The sequence below is a fragment of the Hyperoodon ampullatus genome (assembly GCF_949752795.1).
Source record: "Hyperoodon ampullatus genome assembly, chromosome: X".
Classification (NCBI taxonomy): Eukaryota; Metazoa; Chordata; class Mammalia; order Artiodactyla; family Ziphiidae; genus Hyperoodon; species Hyperoodon ampullatus.
In genome coordinates, this window is record NC_136913.1 from 13854645 (window position 1) to 13873102 (window position 18458).

The 18458-nt window shown below is 45.1% G+C and overlaps 1 protein-coding gene across 1 annotated transcript in view; it reads right to left on the reverse strand.

Annotated features, from left to right (window-relative positions):
- PIR (pirin) overlaps positions 1 to 18458 on the reverse strand; it is a gene marked incomplete at both ends in the record, with an annotated part of 100002 nt that overhangs the window by 53114 nt on the left and 28430 nt on the right. Inside the window, 2 exon segments of the mRNA XM_079727380.1 lie at positions 6005 to 6211; positions 8123 to 8206. Of these exon segments, the coding sequence (XP_079583506.1) occupies positions 6005 to 6211; positions 8123 to 8206 (291 nt within the window).

An 18458-nucleotide genomic window follows, 5' to 3' on the forward strand; every position in this document is an offset into this window, starting at 1 on the left:
GAACCTGCTGGAATACTTCAAAGGAAAAACAAGTGCCTGTGCTACCTGCTTTCAAGATTTATTGTTTTTTAAATGCTACCTTGAGAAGTTGTTCTTCTGGGCTTGGGAAGGAAAGAGAGGCCTCCTGTGGGAGGGGGTCAACTTTCCCCACATCCCCAAGTGAACAGAAGCCAGCTCAGAAAGGCCAGGGAAATGGCAGGGGGAGCAGAGAATCTGGGGCCAACTGTAAAGTCGGCAAGGTCCAGTTCACAACGCCAGATCCAATTTTTAAAAATTCAAATTGCCCCCGAAAGAGCAAAATGGGTACAAAGTAAAAATGTTCTAAGTTTACTGTCCAGTGTTACTGCCAAAAACCCACTGCCATTTGGACATGCTATAAGAGCATTTCCTCGAAAGCCACATAAACTACATATTTTTTAATCAAATTAAGGTAGGAGGATACTGACAAAATTCTATATTGATGATAAAGTGTTTCAAATGACATTCTGCCCTTGGAGTTTCCCAGATGAAAAAAAAGCTGCGAAATGTGGTACAGGCAGTTGTTTCTCTAGTTCTGGTGTAAGAAAAGGCGAGTGTGGGTACCAACGGCCTGCCACAGCCTGGAGACACCCCCAGCTCTCCGAATCGGAGGTGACAATCACAGGCTTGGCTACAAATCACATGCTAGCCCACAACCAACACAGGCTGATTAGTGGGCACACTGGGTTTTGGCGCAAGGCACACAAGGTCTCCCAATGCCTGCTGGAGCTAAATCGGGGCCAAGAAGGGGGACGGCCCACGAGGACGCACTGAAAGCCAGTAATGTCCGCTACTACAGATCAAGCCACGCCCTGAAACCCACCGGAAAGATGCTACCAAAGACAAGGAGACACCTGTCTGTGGACCCCCAAAGGGAACCACGAACCTCCAAACCTCTGCTCAGTGATTGGTGTCACTGCTTGAATTTAAGAAACCTGCAAGGAACAATCTGGGTCTTGCAAAACAGCCTAGTATTTATATTTAAAGAAAAAAAATCAATCTGGTTTTTATTTCCCTGCTTCCGGATCCCTTAAATAGTTTATTTCATTTGAAAATGGAAATTAGCTAATTCCACTGTTCTCTCAACTTTTTAGTTAGCTTGTATTAAGCTTATTGCAGTCATTCTTAATCCCTATATTGTCGATCTTATTACTTCACCCTACTTTCTCTTATTCCAGCATTCATTTACATTTTAACGATTTCACTTATCCACCCAGCAAATGTTTACTGATTGCCTTGTATGTATCAGCCACTGTTTCAGGTGCTGGGGGCACAGTGGTAAACAAGATCTGAGCAAATTACATGAGACGCTTGGCAAACTCTTTTGGAAAGTGAATTTTTAAATTTTTGGTTATCCAATACATGAATATACAGTCTGCTCATCAGAAGGAAGCTTCTTCTTGTTTTGACTGTAGGACACGTGAACAGTGCACAAAGCTTCTGCAAAGAAGTAAAAGTAGGGCTTCCCTGGTGGCGCAATGGTTAAGAATCTGCCTGCCAATGCAGGGGACACGGGTTCAAGCCCTGGTCTGGGAAGATCCCACATGCCACGGAGCAACTAAGCCCGTGCGCCACAACTACTGAGCCTGTGCTCTAGAGCCTGAGGCCACAACTACTGAGCCCACGTGCCACAACTACTGAGCCCACGTGCTACAACTACTGAAGCCGGTGTGCCTAGAGCCCGTGCTCCTCGACAAGAGAAGCCACCGCAATGAGAAGCCTGTGGACCACAACGAAGAGTAGCCCCCGCTCACCAAAACTAGAGAAAGCCCGCGCGTAGTAACGAAGACCCAATGCAGCCAAAAATAAATAAAATAATAATAAAAAAAAGTAAAAGTAGCAACCACTTATAGAGGGCTTACTCAACGCCAGGGATTGTTCTAAGTTCTTTACCCATTTTAACCAAGTTAATCCTTCCAATGACCCTCTGGGTCATTATAATTATCTCCATTTTACAGATGAGAAAACTGAGGCCCATCAAGCTTACATGACTTCTCTAAAGGCAGTCAGTGGTGGAGATGGCCTTGAACTCAGCAGTCTGGCTCAAGATAGCCTTTTTCTGACCCCGGTGGGGCTGAGGCCTCCTTAAGGTTTGCTTCTGACATAATGTAATTTAAAACAGCAGGAGGCAAGAAGAGGCGTTTGTTGGGAAAAGAATCATGTTGCAGACAGAACTGGCAATAAATATTCCTGATTGGCTGCCTGATAAGGATGGAATGGGGTTTGGAGAATTTCATACTCTCATGAAATAAACATGTGATTTTTGACCTTCCAGAAGTGACAGAAACTATTCAAAGTATCCCATTTTTATCTTTTTCCCCTTTCAGCCTTCACTTTAGACTGTGCTGTTCTGGCAGAATCTTGCTCACAATTGGCTGTGGCTTCCCAAGGGCTAAAGAAATGCCCAGACACATATAACCTGGGAAACAGGGACACATCTACCTTTGGGAATATCAAAGGTCAGTCATGCTGCTTGCAAAAGCTTATAGCGTTCTGCACAAAAACCCCCTCACTGCATAAAGGTTGAAGATTTGCCAAAAGCCACAGAATTGGATCTTAACATCTTCTATAGGTACCTAATCAAACTGCCCCTCCTGATAAGTAAACTCCCATGTCTTGAATCCCAGGAACATTACACGTATTACAAACCGTGGTCCCCAGACCACAGCAACATCATCACCTGGGAGCCGGCTGCTGGATCACAATCTGCATTTTAACAAGAGCCCCAAGTAATCCATGTGAATATTAAAATTGGAGAAGCACTGGAATGGTCACTAATTCCATTTTCTAGCTATTTAAGGTGCTGGGAGGGGAGCTGTTGGTGACTCTCTATTGGTTATAAACACATCAATCTCTTGAAAGGTATATTCTCAGCCTCACCTCGTGATTTAACTTAAAACTATCTTCCTGATGCAATACAATCTTCAGTTCGTTTTTATGGTAGATCTAGACTTTTTACAATCCAATCATTCCTGTGTGAGCAGATATTAAGGCTTCAGACGTGCAAAACTACGTTTCTTATGAGACCCAGAAAGAAATGGTCAAGAGCCCCCCATGTGTACAATGACTCAACATTGGTGTCTTTCCTTCAGAGCAGGTTAATTACCTTTCCCAAATTCCAGTAACTCCCTTTAGCATAGACCACAAACATAAATCTCAGCCCAGCTCTGCCCAAGTTAACACAAAGCAATCAAAATAATAATAATAACAGCTACCATTCGTGTGGTGCTTACAACATGTCTGATGCTGTTTTGACAACTTAAAGTGTAAAAAAAAATCACTTAATCCTCACAGCAACCGTATTTTACACATGAGAACAATGAAGCACAAAGAGGTTCAATGGTCTGCCCTAAGCCACACAGCTAGTTCATGGTGGTGATTCTAATCCAGGCCAGCTGTCTCCAGAGTCCACACTGGTAACCACACACCACATGGCCTCTCAGAGTCCAAATTAATGCTGCCCAGGCTTCCAAGAGTCCCTTATTCAAATGCTCTCATAATAAACACTGATCGGGCTTCCCTGGTGGCGCAGTGGTTAAGAATCTGCCTGCCAGTGCAGGAGACACGGGTTTGAGCCCTGGTCCGGGAAGATCCCACATGCCGCAGAGCAACTGGGCCCGCGCGCCACGACTACTGAGCCTGGGCTCTAGAGCCTGTGAACCACAACTTCTGAGCCCGCATGCCACAACTACTGAAGTCCGGCCACCTAGAGCCCGAGCTCCACAACAAGAGAAGCCACCGCAATGAGAAGCCCGCGCGCCACAAGGAAGAGTAGCCCCCGCTCACCACAACTAGAGAAAAGCCCGCGTGCAGCAGCGAAGACCCAATGCAGCCAAAAGTAAATTTAATTAATTAATTAATTAATTAAAAAAAAATAGAGCCTGATCACTTATTTAGGAGAATGTAATTCACTTCAGAGGTTTTAGTTGACAAAAAGAGAAAGAAAGGCTGGCAGCTACTAAGACATTATTTCACTAAGTTAAAGCATTATTACGTCTGGTTTCTAATTCTTAGTTGGGATTGCAGGAGCACGTGGTCTGCTGCTTGGAAGTGCTCTAAAATGTCCCTCTGCCTGTAATTGGTACCAGCTCTGACATTAAAACTGCACTGTATTTTCTATAAATGAGAAGCAGTTGTAAATGTTAAGGATTCATGATATTGCTGGCTTTGATTATGCATTAAATCAGTGGTCTAATTTCTCTTTTTAGCTGCAGATAACTCTTTTTGTAAGTGAAATCTTAAAGACAATACCAATACATGTGACTGGGTAAAGCCTTGGGCTTTGAAGTGGAGAGAGGGAAATCTCTTGACCTTTACCATCTGCCTCAGTATCCCAAGAAGGCCCGTCCCTAGAGTCCTGAAAACACAGAATGTTGCCAGGGGCAACACAGTGAGCCGCCTCTCCTCTGCACCGATTCAGCTCTCCTTAGACCCTCCCTGCCTGACTCTACACACAAGGTGAGGTCCTCTGCCTTATACCTGAAAGACCTCACAGGACCCGTATTCTCCCCTGTGAAGCTGAAGAGAAGGAAACTCGACGCACAGTTGAAAAACGCACTGCCCAATGCTTGGCAAAACACGAGTGGGTCACAGAAACGCAATGAAGGGTGACGTTTCCAACTGCAAAGTAACGTGGAGGCCTGCCAGGGCGTAGATAGCAGTCAGCTATATATGATTAGGGAGTGAATTTTGATATTTTTTTCTTCAATCACTTCTGTCTGCACTGGAAGCAAAGCAAAACAACACATACTCCTAGGCACAGTACAGGAAAAGAACTGCGGGTTACAGCGCAGGAAATACAAAAACCAGTTAAGTCCTAACCAGTAATCAGGATCAACCTCTTTTTTTTTTTTCTTTTTGCGGTACGCGGGCCTCTCACTGCTGTGGCCTCTCCCGTTGCGGAGCACAGGCTCCGGACATGCAGGCTCAGAGGCCATGGCTCACAGGCCCAGCCGCTCCGCGGCATGTGGGATCTTCCCGGACCGGGGCATGAACCCGTGTCCCCTGCATTGGCAGGCGGATTCTCAGCCACTGCGCCACCAGGGAAGCCCAGGACCAACCTCTTAACCATGAAATGCATCCCACTGCCTGGCCATCACCCCTGTGGGTGCATATAAACAAAATTTAAATTTACATAAATTAGTATTTAAAATAGTTTTAAGTGCTGTTTGCACGAAGAGAATGGCAAAGTGGTTCCCAATATATTGATACCATTCAACAACAGGTAACAGACAACAGGTAGCACGTGTGGAACTGGAGGGGGGGCGGCCCTCCCAGATCCCCCCTTCCCATCCCTTTTAACCATTTCCGCCTAAGAGACCACACTACCGAGCTCACCACCAGGAACCTGGGCTCCAGGCAAGCAGTTCTGGTGTGCAATTAACACAGTACTCGCCATACCCTTTTCCTACCAAAATCTGTTCAGAAAGTTTAGCCAAAATTGATCTAATTTGATTAAAAGGTGGGACCTGGAACCGAAATATTATAAAGTCTCAGATAAGAACAATGTACAGGGCGTGGCGTGTGTGGATTAAATACATGTTCAAGTTAACTTTGTTAAAAACCTTTCTATGATGTCGTAGTGTGCTGTCCTTACTAAGTTGAGCATAAATAATTAAACCAATCTTCGGGGAGTGGAGTCAGTTTTGGTTTTTGTTTCTTAAACGAGGCACTCTAAAACTGCACTATAAACAAAAGGAAATAGGCTCAATCTGCACACATATTAAGATGAATCTTGAAAACTGCTTTTTTACCAAATTCTTTACATGAGCCTGCTTTCCTGTAATTTTCCTAACTCTAAAGGTTTGCACGTGGCAAAAAAAATTCTGGGTTCCCTTAGGTTGCATTTATTCTGACACCTCTGAAGCAAGTCCATCCCATGGGACTTGAACCGTGACAAACCCGGTGAGAGTTGTCGACCCAGAGGGGGCCAGCCTCGCATCGCTGCATACCTCAGCTTTCACAAACACACCACAGCAAGGCTTACCTTGACTCCCAGGGCTTCTCCAGAAATGACAGCAACAGTCACGGCCTCCTTACTGGGTTTAGGGATTTCGTTGCTTTTCAGTTCCTGGTACCGAGGCTCCACCATCTTCTGTGCGCTCGTCAAATTAACCCACAGTTGTAGGCCGTGGACTGGCTCCTCCGAGCAAGGCATCTCGGCGTGCACGATGCCCCGGCCCGCGGTCATCCACTGCAAACACCAGACCGACAAGAAGGAAGTGTGACCCGGCCTCTAGTGAGTCCACAGGTGGGATGATTACCACCTGGTAACTAAGTCAGGCACCTTACAAGTGCTGCTTTCCGAGGAATAACAAAACGACAGAGACAACTGCTGGGGCCCTTTCCAGTTTTCCAAACATGTCCTGTGCTTCCGCGTGTGCGATCAAATCGTCAGCTCTGGAATTCACACAAACGGAAGAACCTCCTCTTTGGCATCCCTGAGTCTTAGATTGCGCCCCTAGATGGGGAGTTGCAGGCAGAGAGTAAACTGAGAAGTGCTCTCGGGAGACGCATCTTAACAAGTGAAGAAAGCAGGATTGGGCAGGGGGAGAAGCCAATCACCAATGCAGTCATTGTACAACGGAGGCCTCAGCCGAGCCAACAGGGAGCCCTGGAGTCGGATGAAACTTCAGAATTGTCACAAATTGAGGCTTTCCTATCCCCACATCAGCTAACCCTTGACTGTGGGCCACCCTGCAGTAGCGAGCACAACCGTGGGAGAGGCAGTTCCCGGGACAGAGCGCAGCGCCCAGAATGGGATGCAGCTGAGAGCCATCAACAGCCGGTATTCGCAGCAGCTGGAGGACACGAGGCGGGCCTACAGGTACCCGTGGAGGCCCAAGGGACCCACCACACCATAGGCGGCTGACTTCAACACTGGGAACGGAGCCCTCACCACTTGGAGGAAGTTACTGCCTCCGCTGTTGTGCAGACTTTTCAAGCATTCATTTATTTCTTTACTAAGAGCACATGAGGGGCCAGCCCCAGATGCCAACCTCGGGATCTGGGGATAAAGGGATAGAACACAATAGGTAGGTTTCTTGCCCGTCTCAGCTTGGGTTCTCCCACAGAAGATCTTGAGACAAGGGCTCGAGTGCAGGGAGTATATCTGGAAAGTGGTACAGAAAGCACAAGTAGGGAAGAGTAGGAAGGGTGAGCCAGGCAAGGGAGAAAGCCACAAAGAGGGGTTAACGGGCAGGTTACACCTGTGGGCACCTGCGGCTCAATCCCACTGGGAACCATGCCGAGGCACGTTAGAATTGATGCATGGAGGGCGGAAGAATCCACTTCCGGGGTCGCAAGCAGTCGAAGCTATGCTTTACATTCTGCTCTGGGGACAGGTTACCGTTGACTTTTGGCCATGACTCTTTGCCCTTTTGCTTTTCTGCCTCTCAGTCTCCTGTTCACTGAAACACCACGATTCAAATATTTGCAGATGTCATCCCCCCAAATATGTAAATGATCCCAGAAAGTACCTGTATAGAGTCCACACTTATAAAAACTGGCAAAGATGACCCAAGCACTTCCTGGGGGTTTTAATGGTAACACATCTCAGACAGGACTAGGATGGTGGCCGGGTTTGGGTCATGCTCTTTAAGTGACAACACCTACCCCTGCAAATGGACTGGAAGATAAATAGAAAATTGTCTCAAAGGCAGCAGAGAGATCTAGAAAGATGAGGACGGAAACTGGCGCAGTGAATGTGGCAGCAACTGGGACATCATGAGTGACCGTGACCTGAACAGCTTCAGGAAAGGTTTGGGGGACAGTGCTGAGAGGCCAACCCTGATTTCAGTGAGTGGAGGATGGGACGGAAGAGAAGGAAGCCGAGACAGTGACTTGTGATTACTTTTTTCAGAAACATCAGGAAGAGCCCTACGTGGGAGCTAAAAACTGACCGTGAGGGCCCAGGGAAGCATGAGAGAGGAATACAAGGGACCTGTGCAGGTTTTCAGGTGGACTGCAAGAAGCCATAGAAAGGGACCAGTCCAAGATGTAACAGACAGAGCACGGGACGCGGGAAGCTACCAGAAGTGGGTGGGATGGAGCAGCCACACCCAAGGACTATGAAACCATCAGCCATTCCTCATCTTGGCCATACCTGCAGGTCTCCTGGGTTCAACTGACCAGTGTGTCCACAGAAGTCTTCATGGGCCATGCTGCCCCCTTCCAGGAGGTAAGATACCTTTGGGAAAAAAAAAAAAAACAGAAGAAAAAGTACGTGTTGGAGGGCTGTGAAGAGTTGTTCACTTTTTCCACTGAAAATGTGCTGACCAAAGTATCAGGAGCAACTAAGATGGTTGAGCGAGCTGAGGGGATGAACCTCAGTGACAGGGCCATGCTAGCCCGGGCAACATCTTTGAGAGAATTTCAATTGGGAGCCCTTCCTCCAGGCAGATGCAGCCCGGAGCAAGCAGAGCTCCCAGCTGGGTGAGAGGGGCCGCCACTCGTACCCTCAGCCTGCCGGGATGAGGCCCTGCCACCGTGGGTCCCAGAGCCCAGGGTGGAAGAGGCAGCTCCTGTTGAAACAGCAGGAGCCTTGTTACCGAGGCCACGTTCACCCAGGTGTGTGGGATGACAGACCTCAGGCCTCCACACCTTGCTTTACGGGCTGATATGAGAAATCCAAAGGACGTGTCTTTCCAACACCAGGCACACACACTCACGAGGCGTTCAATAAATGCTGGCGAGATATGTCAAATGAATTCATAGAAATTAAAGTCAACTTTTCCAGAGGCAAGACCGTACTAAATCTAAAAGCATTGTCCGTGTTGAAATTCTGTGTTGTCCGTCACGGTAGCCACTAGCCACAAGTGGCTACGTTTAAAATAATTAAGCAAAATAAAAAATTCAGCTGCACTAGTCACATTTCGCAGGTTCAACAGCCCCATGTGCCTAGTGGCCACCACAGTGGACAGCGCAGATTATAACGCATTTCCATCTTTAAAGAAAGTTCTATTTGACGACACTGATCTTGGTAAATAAATCTGAGTATCAGCAGCCATCTATGGTAGGCGTTCTGTGCAGGGAGCAAAACCTTCCCGGGAGCGTCTGCAATCACAGTACCTCTTGGCAGAACGAAATATCACCGATTCTAAACAGCACTAGAAAATCGAGCCATTCTTATTTCATGATTTCACTAAACGGAAAAATCAAGCAGCTCTACAATTCTCATTTTAAAAACGATTGTGATTATCCTAACTAACAAAAATGAAAAAGACACCCAACTACTTAGCATTTTAAACTACCCCAGGGACATGGTAACATCTGAAATGTAAGATTTAACACTGAAAGATCAAAACGCCGTTTGTACGTCGGGGCTAGGGTCCTCTCTGTACCACTCTATTTAGATTCGACTTTCCATTTTGCTCATTTTGTACACACTTATGAAATTCATCTGTAATGCCAACAAGAAATACCGATCAGCCACAACAGTTCTGAAAGGTGTCTGCAAAACCATGTTTACTGGCAAACCACGCGTGGCTCCCCGCCTCAGGCTTACGGGTGACAACTCTGATCATTTGCATCATTGGATGAAGTTTTCACATTCTAGCTATCCAAAAGCTTTCTTTAAAGCTTAATGTGTTTATCTGTTTTAACCTTGGAAACTGTACTTCAAAACTCTCTTTAACCATTATTAACTGAGCAAACCAGAAAATGCAGTCTGCAATTAAAATCCCAACATCTCTTGTAATTATGTAAGCCAGATCTAATTTTCGCTCAAAGACTCATTCCACCAAATATAACAATTTAAGTCACTACTTAAAAAGAGTAAATAATACTTTTTAAGCAACAAATCACAAATCTCTAAAACCACAAAAAGAAAGAGTAGAAATATTATATTTCAACAGGAAAGAAAAACAAAACAATATATACCTGAGGTAAGAGAAGAGAAAATATCTATGAAGGTTTCAGCATATATATCAGATACTACTGTTTTACACAAACAAGATTATTTCCTCCTCCATACAAGAACGCATTATATATGTCTAGGCCAGATTGTTTTTGCAGTCTGTTTTTGCTGTATCCTAAGGCATAAAAAGTAGATCTAATCTTTTTTAATATGAAAATTCAAAAAGTTGTTTCATAACCTATAAGTGGCAATGGGTTTCTGATCAGTTTCCTATACATTTGTGTATTTAGGAACTAGCCAAAAGATTATCAATTCATAGATGTAAAACTTACAACAGAATAATTTTTAAATAATAAAGATTTATGAATTCATTGAACAAATAGTCATTGAGGTCTTCCAATGGAAACGACACAGAAAATATCAATAATTTTTTTCATGAAGCTCATATTCTCATGCAGAAGAGAGTAATTGGGAATAAAATATGGAGTAAGGGTCCTGCTGGGTAAGTACAGGGTCGTGTGAGGAGCACAGGAAGGATTTAGCTCACACTTGGGTGCCAGATAAAGCTTCTCGGAGGAGGTGAGTCCTAAGGAGGGAAGGGAGTAAACCAGACAAAAAAAGATGGCAGTGAAGGTGGGCCAGGAGTGTGTTTCAGGCACATGTGAAGACCAAGAAGTGAGGGAAATCATGACTCACTCAAAGAGCACGAATGGCAAGAGATAAGCCTAGAGAGACGAGAAGGGGCCACAAAATAAAACCAAGATTGCACTAACACTAGATTCAGCCATGACCTTGGTCTCCTATATCAATGTGACCCCTGCTCCATCAGCAGGGTAGGACCTTCCACACAGTGTTAGGGAAAACCTCCGCTGCCCTTGGTGATATCTCCCTCCCCATGGAGGGCACTCCATTACCATTAACACTCCTCAACTCTTGCTGTATCTCATCCACCCCTCCATAGTGGGAAGGAAACAGCTTGATCTGATTGGTGGACTTGAAAGCAGCAGCTGCGCTCGCATAGCTGAACCCTGCTTCTCCTCTTCCTCTTTGGGAATCAGCCTGCCACAGGAGGTCAGGGTCCTCTTCCGCTCTTTGCCTCTGTGAGAAGGGCCAGCCCCCATGGCAGTGGCCTGCAGGGCTCCAGCACAGCCAGTGAGGTCTGAATAGAGTGTGCCGCAGTTTCAGGTGCTGTGTTCAGAAGCCCGGCTGCCTGCAGTTGTAAGCCACATTCGACAGTCTCAGCTTTACTGGAAATAAAGGTCTAGTTTTGTCCGCTATCTTTCTTACTCTTTCATCTCAACTGGTTCGGAATTCAGGCTAGGTAAGCAGGCCGTCGTTTATTCTGCCTCTTCATATTCCCAACTCAGGGCAATTTAAGACCTGGTACTGTCGTGCTCTTGAAATCTTATACTGCAGCCTTGTAAGAAACCCACCTCTTCTGGAGCAAATTTTATTGAGTGCCGGATCTTGAAACCAAGTATTTGTAGAGCACCGACTACAGTGCAAATCAAGCTGGCTGACACGAGGGCTCTTCGTGTGTCATCCTGCAGAACAGTGCCAGAGGTATACTGCGTACAGAATGGCCTTGGTAGCAACCTTTATCCCAGCGAGTGACGGGCCGATGGCTACAGACACTGGAGGATCTAGATTGTGGTTAATTTTATGTGTCAACTTGGCTGGGCTAAGGGATGCCCAGATAGCTGGTAAAACATTATTTCTGGGTGTGTCTGTGAAGGTGTTTCTGGATGAGGTTAGCATTTGAATCAGCAGACTGAGGAAAGAAGATCCACCATCGCCAGTGTGGGTGGGGCACCATCCAATCTGTTGAGGGCTCGAATAGAACAAAAAGGTGGAGGAAGGCTGACCTGTTGCTCTCTCTTCTTCAGCTGGGACGACAATCTTCTGCCCTCAGACATCAAAGCTCCTGGTTCTCAGCCTTCCGATTCTGGGCCTCGGTCTGAATCATACCACCAGCTTTCCTGGTTCGCCAGCTGGTAGACGGTAGACTGTGACATTTCCCCACCTTCCTTAATCACACGAGCCAATTCCTATAATAAATCTCCTCTTACATTATCTCTATATGTCCAATTGGTTCTGTTTCTCTGGAGAACCCTGACTAGATTTTAAGTCTAAAAGCCCCTCCTGGAAACTTGGTATCATAATGGCAACAGTGCAACACTGGCACGGGAACAAAGGAGGTCCATTTGTAGGGGAAATTAACATATAATGACAGCAATTTCAAATCAGTGGGGCAAGGATGCCTTTTCCAATAAACAGTATTGGAACAAGTGACTGACCATATGAGATAGGACTAAAAGAATGTTCACAACCTAAAAGTTGAGAGCTATATTGTATTTGGCGGGCATACTAAGGACCTCAAGCCCGCGAGGCAGCATCTCAAGTAAACCTGAGAAACTGCTCGGAGGAGGCTCGGGGGGGCGGGGCGGGGAGGCAGGATATATAGGGGTTTTGCAGCAAAGGGCAGGTAGTCTGAACGTCAAAAGATTACTGTTAATTAAAGAAAACCAGATATCTCAAGTTAAGGAATTTAGCGCTTTTTTATGTATGGGAAGATGCAAGAGTCTGGGCTCACTGAAATCCTTCCTTTGATATGCGCCTCAGCTCTCTGGGGCCAGGATCCTGTTTTCACATCCCGAGTTCCCTCAGGGCTCACTGTGGGGAGTGGCTGCAGTCTGACGGCTGCTAGATGGCAGGTATTCTTTTCAGCCCCGAGTTTCCTCAGGGCTCTCCAGCTCACCAAGGCGGTGGCTGCAATCCCGGAGGATTGTGACATCCTTTGTTTACACATATGGCAGGAAGTATTTTACTTCTCAGAGAAAAGAGAGTAAGCCCCCACTACATGCAGAAACGTGTTCCAAATGGATTAAGGATTTTAAAAATACACTTAGAAGTTTTAAATCTAAGGAGACAACAAGAATCCAAAATGTCTGCACAAATCCATCTCAGCAATGTTTATTATGATGGCAAAAAGACAGAAACAATCTGGACAATGGTTAATAGGGTACACTTAGCTAAATAATGGTACAGCCATACAAGAGGATATTATTATGCACCTGTTAAAAAGTGATACAGATCTCTATTCACTGATTCAGAAAAATGAAATATTATTTAATCAAAAAAGCAGGCTACAGAGCAGCAATTGTATTTAAAGGGTCAAAGGCAACAATGCATTTAAATGGGTTCATTCAAATAAAACTGTAGCCCGTCATGCTGTATACGTATGTAAGTGCCTGGATGGACACATGTCAAAATGTGAACAAAGGTCATCTCCAAAGGGTGGAAATGCAAGTACGTTTTATTACCTGCTTTCTTTTCTGCTGGTCTACGTTTTCTGCAATGAGTAGTTTACTTGTTTACAATGGAAACTTTTTTTATTTTGGGAAAATAAAAAGATGTTGCCACTAATCAGTGAATGAAAGTAAGTGATGTGCTTTATTGTGCATAGATGCTGGCGAATATTGGTTCCCTGTGTGGGTAAACTGGGGCTGGAAGGAAGGCAACAAGACGTAAGGCAAAACACTAAGAAACAGAATAACTCCCTATTACCTGTGAGGACCACATAGCTACCTCTGACTTTAATATGCTGCTAGATGGGAAAGATCTGGAATTCTTATAGAGGGCACTCATGCCAAAATAAGAATTAAGCACTTAGGACTCCATACAAAGCTTAAGAATTTCAGAGGACAAATAAAAAGCTTCCAAATTTCATACAACCAGCCAAACTACACTGAGCAGTGTCTAGAATTGCTTTCCTTTTCCTGTTATTCATGTACTTTTAATTAAAATAACTGCATAATAAAGGCAAATTTCTTTCTGTTTGGGCTGAAGCTCCCCTTTGGCTTCTCAAAGGAGTCTCTTTCAAATCATGTTCTTTCCCTCCCCAAAGATCTTTCAATTATCCAAGCCTAGGGACTTTCAAGTTGTTAATCATCTAAAAATATGTCAGGCAACTTTCAAAAGTAAATTGTCGGGAACATGAGTCATTTAAAGATGAAAATTTACATGGATATCAAAAGAGGTTTTTTTTGTTTGTTTGGGGGTTTTTTTGCAAATTTTATTTTAGGGAGCAGTTCCAACACTGTTTCTAAAAGACTGAGGAGACCATTATTGCCCCCTTTTCCCCCTACCTTTGCGGTGTGGATGTCCTCTTTTCTCTGGCAATACACAAGTAAACAGATCTCCCCTATCCTAAATAAAATCTGAATTAGAGAAGTCTGGCCAACGACGCTTTACTGAGTCCGTAATGCTTACCTTTTACTACTTAAAGCAAAAAACACGCTTTTAGCATTTGGGGAAAGAAAAATCAGAAACCCAGGAAATTTTATTTACTATCTTTTATTTATTTATGTATTTTTGCTAAGTGCTGTAAATGTTACACTGAGACCTTAAGGATAAATTAAGGTCTGCAGAGGATTAAAAAAAAAACAAACCTCAGGCAGTACTTTGAGAACTGACATGATCCAGATGATTTTTTAGGCCATTACATAATCGCAAACACCTGGAGAATTGCCGTGGGTGGTTGACGGGATTGGGAGTGTTATGTTTAAACTGGAGACTTGCATGTGTCTAATTAAGTAAGAAATCTGTAATTTGAAACAGGTGTTTTCTTAAAGGACTTGACGTGCTTCCTGGTCCTGCTGCATCCTTTCCTGGTCCTAAATTTTCCATGGTCTTTACGAAATATTTGTGCTTCCTTATCAGTTCTTATTTGTTTGTGTGTTTGTTTGTATTTGGAAAGAGAAAGACACAAACCCACAACAGTAATGAAAGTAAAGCATCACCTGCAGTATGAAGTTTAGAGAAGGTGTACCTCAAGGGGCTATAAATGAATCCTGAAGAACTACGGCACCCAACAGAGGTTGTGGTTTCTGGTTGGTATTCAGGAAGAAGAGTGTCACGACCTCATTCCCTGTTGCAGATGCAAAACGCATTCTTTAAAAGAAAAAGGTTATATTATAGATTAAACTCTGTTTTCTTTTAATTTCCATTTGCCCTAAAATGGTGCCCTTTTCTCTATTGGTAGCTGAGTAGGAAAAAGAGAAAAACAAAACAAAAACACGGGTTGAGGTCATGGCTGATGAGAGAGGCCGGCAAGGAACATCTTGCATAATCGAAGCGGCTAACTGGTCTTCAAGGACAGAAACAGCATGTTTGAATCCATACAATCCAGGACCCGACTTATTTTACAAAAATGTCTTAATTTCTTGAGCAATCACTGAGAAACCTAGAAATTCACACCCCGCCCCCAAGTTGGCTCATCCAATCACGACCCCACAAAAACACCTTCACAAGTGCCAGAAGGTGGTTTGCACAAAAGAGGAAAAGAGAAGCAACATGGTTTAGGTATTCAGCCAAGGGGCAAACCCAAACCTTTTAACAGTCGGCCACAACCCCCGGAGACGCCCCCTGCTGGTGAAGCCCTGCCTCGGGAGCCACTCAGGCACTGGAGCCTGGGTGGGAACCTTGGCTTTGCCACTTATTTGCCAGGTGTGAGATGTGGGGTGAAGTCCTTAACTTCTCGGAGGCTCAGTTTCTTCACTTACAACAAGGACCTAGGCAATGAGCTCACCGTGCGTGGTGAGGGATAACCCAGGTGATGTGTGCAAAGCACATAACAGTGTGCAAAGCACATAACAAGTGTTCAGTAAGTTCTAGAATCAGCACGTTTGCCACATTCCTCGAGCAGAGATCCTGTTCATGGGTCCTCCCTCTGGTCCTCACTGGAGCTTCCTGGAATGATTTCCCCCGATATTCTCATGGTTTGCGTCCTTACTTCGTTCGGGCCTCTGCTCAAATATCACTGCCTAGGGACTTCCCTGGCAGTCCAGTGGTTAAGACTTAGCCTTCCAATGCAGGGGGTGTGGATTCGATCCCTGGTCAGGGAGCTAAGATCCCACATGCCTCATGGCCAAAAAACCAAAACATAAAACAGAAGCAATACTGTAACAAATTCAATAAAGACTTTAAAAATGATCCACATCGGGCTTCCCTGGTGGTGCAGTGGTTGAGAGTCCGCCTGCCAATGCAGGGGACATGGGTTCGTGCCCTGGTCTGGGAAGATCCCACATGCCGCGGAGCGGCTAGGCCCGTGAGCCATGGCCGCTGAGCCTGCGCGTCCGGAGCCTGTGCTCTGCAACGGGAGAGGCCACAACAGTGAGAGGCCTGTGTACCGCAAAAAAAAAAAAAAAAAAAAAAAAATGATCCACATCAAAAAAAAAATGTCACTGCCTAAAAGAGGCCACCCCCAACCAGGTCATCTAATTGGTCAATCTATTCTCAATCCTCCTACTCTGTTTCTTCTTCCTAGCTTTTTCATGAAGGGCACTATATTATATAATTATTTGGTTATTCATTTATTGTCTGTCTTCCCTAAGAAAATGCAACCTCCTTGAAGGCTAGAACATATAGTTGACACTGAAGATGGATAGATGGAAGGAAGGAAGGGAGGGAGGGAGGGAGGGAGGGAAGGAGGGAGGGCAGCACCTTTTATTTGCACAGCATTTCAGCACTTAAAAAGCATATGATCCTGGGAATATATTATCACCTACACGATATTGATGAAAACATTGTGGCTTAGTGTGATTAAGTTTACACCATTAATAGTAGCAGAGAAAGGACTTAACATTTTCTGTCTCTGAGAATAAAACTATTTTCACTCTCCCACAGTGTCCCACAAATGCTGGCGCCATCTTGGCAGTAACAAAGGTGTTGTGAGCACGGCGCCTGCCTTGGAGGAGACAGCTGATGGGAAATGCAAGAGGAGCCAGGGCTGCCAACTGCGAGCGCTTCAGGCAACCTGGCACCTCTGGCAAAGAAAGGGTCCTTGCTATTGTACACAAAGCTGAAAACAGGCCTCGGGATTCCCAGGTGAAGTGGAGAAGAGGTTGACGGAGGGACAGGCAGCCGCGTGATCCCGCGATGAGGTGATCGTGGGATCTTTCTTTGGTGTGGACGTTGACAAGTTCTACCCAACAACGTCTAACTACAGAGCAATGAACAAGTGACTTGAAAGCAATTTTCCTTTTCTACTTTTCTGTTGCTCCCCTCACAAAAGTCTCCCAAATTTACTAATTTTCCTTTCACCCTGAATAAAATTTCAGACATGCACATCGAGGTTCTAAGATGATCACATTCCCAAATCTACTCAGGCTGAATTGCAAAATTCCTGAGAATCTTCCAGCTGCTTCTAGAACCCCAGATTCAGACATGCCCTTCCTCTTCAAACTCCACTCAGGATTCAACTCTTTGGGGGAATCTCTTCAGACAAACTACCCCTGGCTCCCCATGTCGTCAGGCCAGCCTAACTGATACCACCTACATCTCGTAAAACTGTGGTCAAGGCGTTCACATCCATTGTTTCATTTCCCATGTTATACTGAAGGGGCTTCTAGGGAATGGTGTGCCAGCTTCTAAAATTACCCCAATTTCCCACATACAAAAGCACTATGTCTGTACCCAGCGGAAAGTGGGTAGTTGGAAGCATTGTTGCTTAAGAGTGCCCTCTGCTGATCCTTATGATGTGTGCTCACTGTTTTTCTAAAATCAGTTCTCGCCAAACCAGGGAGCTGTCTGGCTAAAAGATCCACCGATGACTAAGTATGTCTTCCAGCCCGAGCGCGTTGTCTCTGCTCAAAGACCACGTGTCCATGGGGCAGGCTGCCCTCTATTCATCAAGGGAGGGGATGTGTCGTGGTGTACAAGTGAGTTTTCCTCTAGTTAAAAGCTGTCAAGGCCAACACCCAAGAAAGAAAGGCCTGAAACGCTCCTCCGCACACATGGTCCTAGGCAGGCTTGGGGCTCACGGGGCTCACAGGGCTCTTACAGAGACAGAGTTAAGGGAATCATGTTGATTTCCCTCTTGTTTTAATATTTTGTTAAAATTTCATTATAATAATATTTAATTAAGCAGCTGACACCTTTTGGTGGGTGATTTCTTATTATTCCTGATTCAATTCATTGAAAGGATCTAATTTCTGAATGTTTCAGTGAATGTGTTCATTGCACTTGATGTTCTTGGGATTTGGGACTTCAAGAAGCAATAAAACACTTTATAATAAGGGGGTGTGATACAGGGATGCCAATTTTTGTCTTTCTTTTGTCTTTTTAAATAATCCTTTAATTTTGGAATATTTTTAAATCTCTTTTTCTTTTTATTTCATTTCAGCCTGCACAAGAGAAAATGTCATCACAAACTCATAAACGGGAAGTTAGAAAGCACCCAAGGGGAACACAGTGATTATCCCTTCCCTACCTTCAGGGAGCTACTGGAGAAGTGAGAGCATTACTTTGCACTTATGGGCAGGAAAATCCAGGTCCCTGAACCATGAGAGCAGCGGGTCCCACACTAAGTAACAGAAAGAGTATGAGGTGCTCACAGTTCGAGGATCTGTGCCACCTGTGCAACCTCACTTCAAATGCTATGAACGTGTCTATGTATTGAAACACGATCAGATGTACAGAATGGGAACTTTGTTCCAGGAGTGGGAGCATGGAAGAGTGGACCGGTGTGGGCCTGGGATCAGAGGGGCCCACCTGTCTTGTATGGGCCGTGAGCTTGACAAGT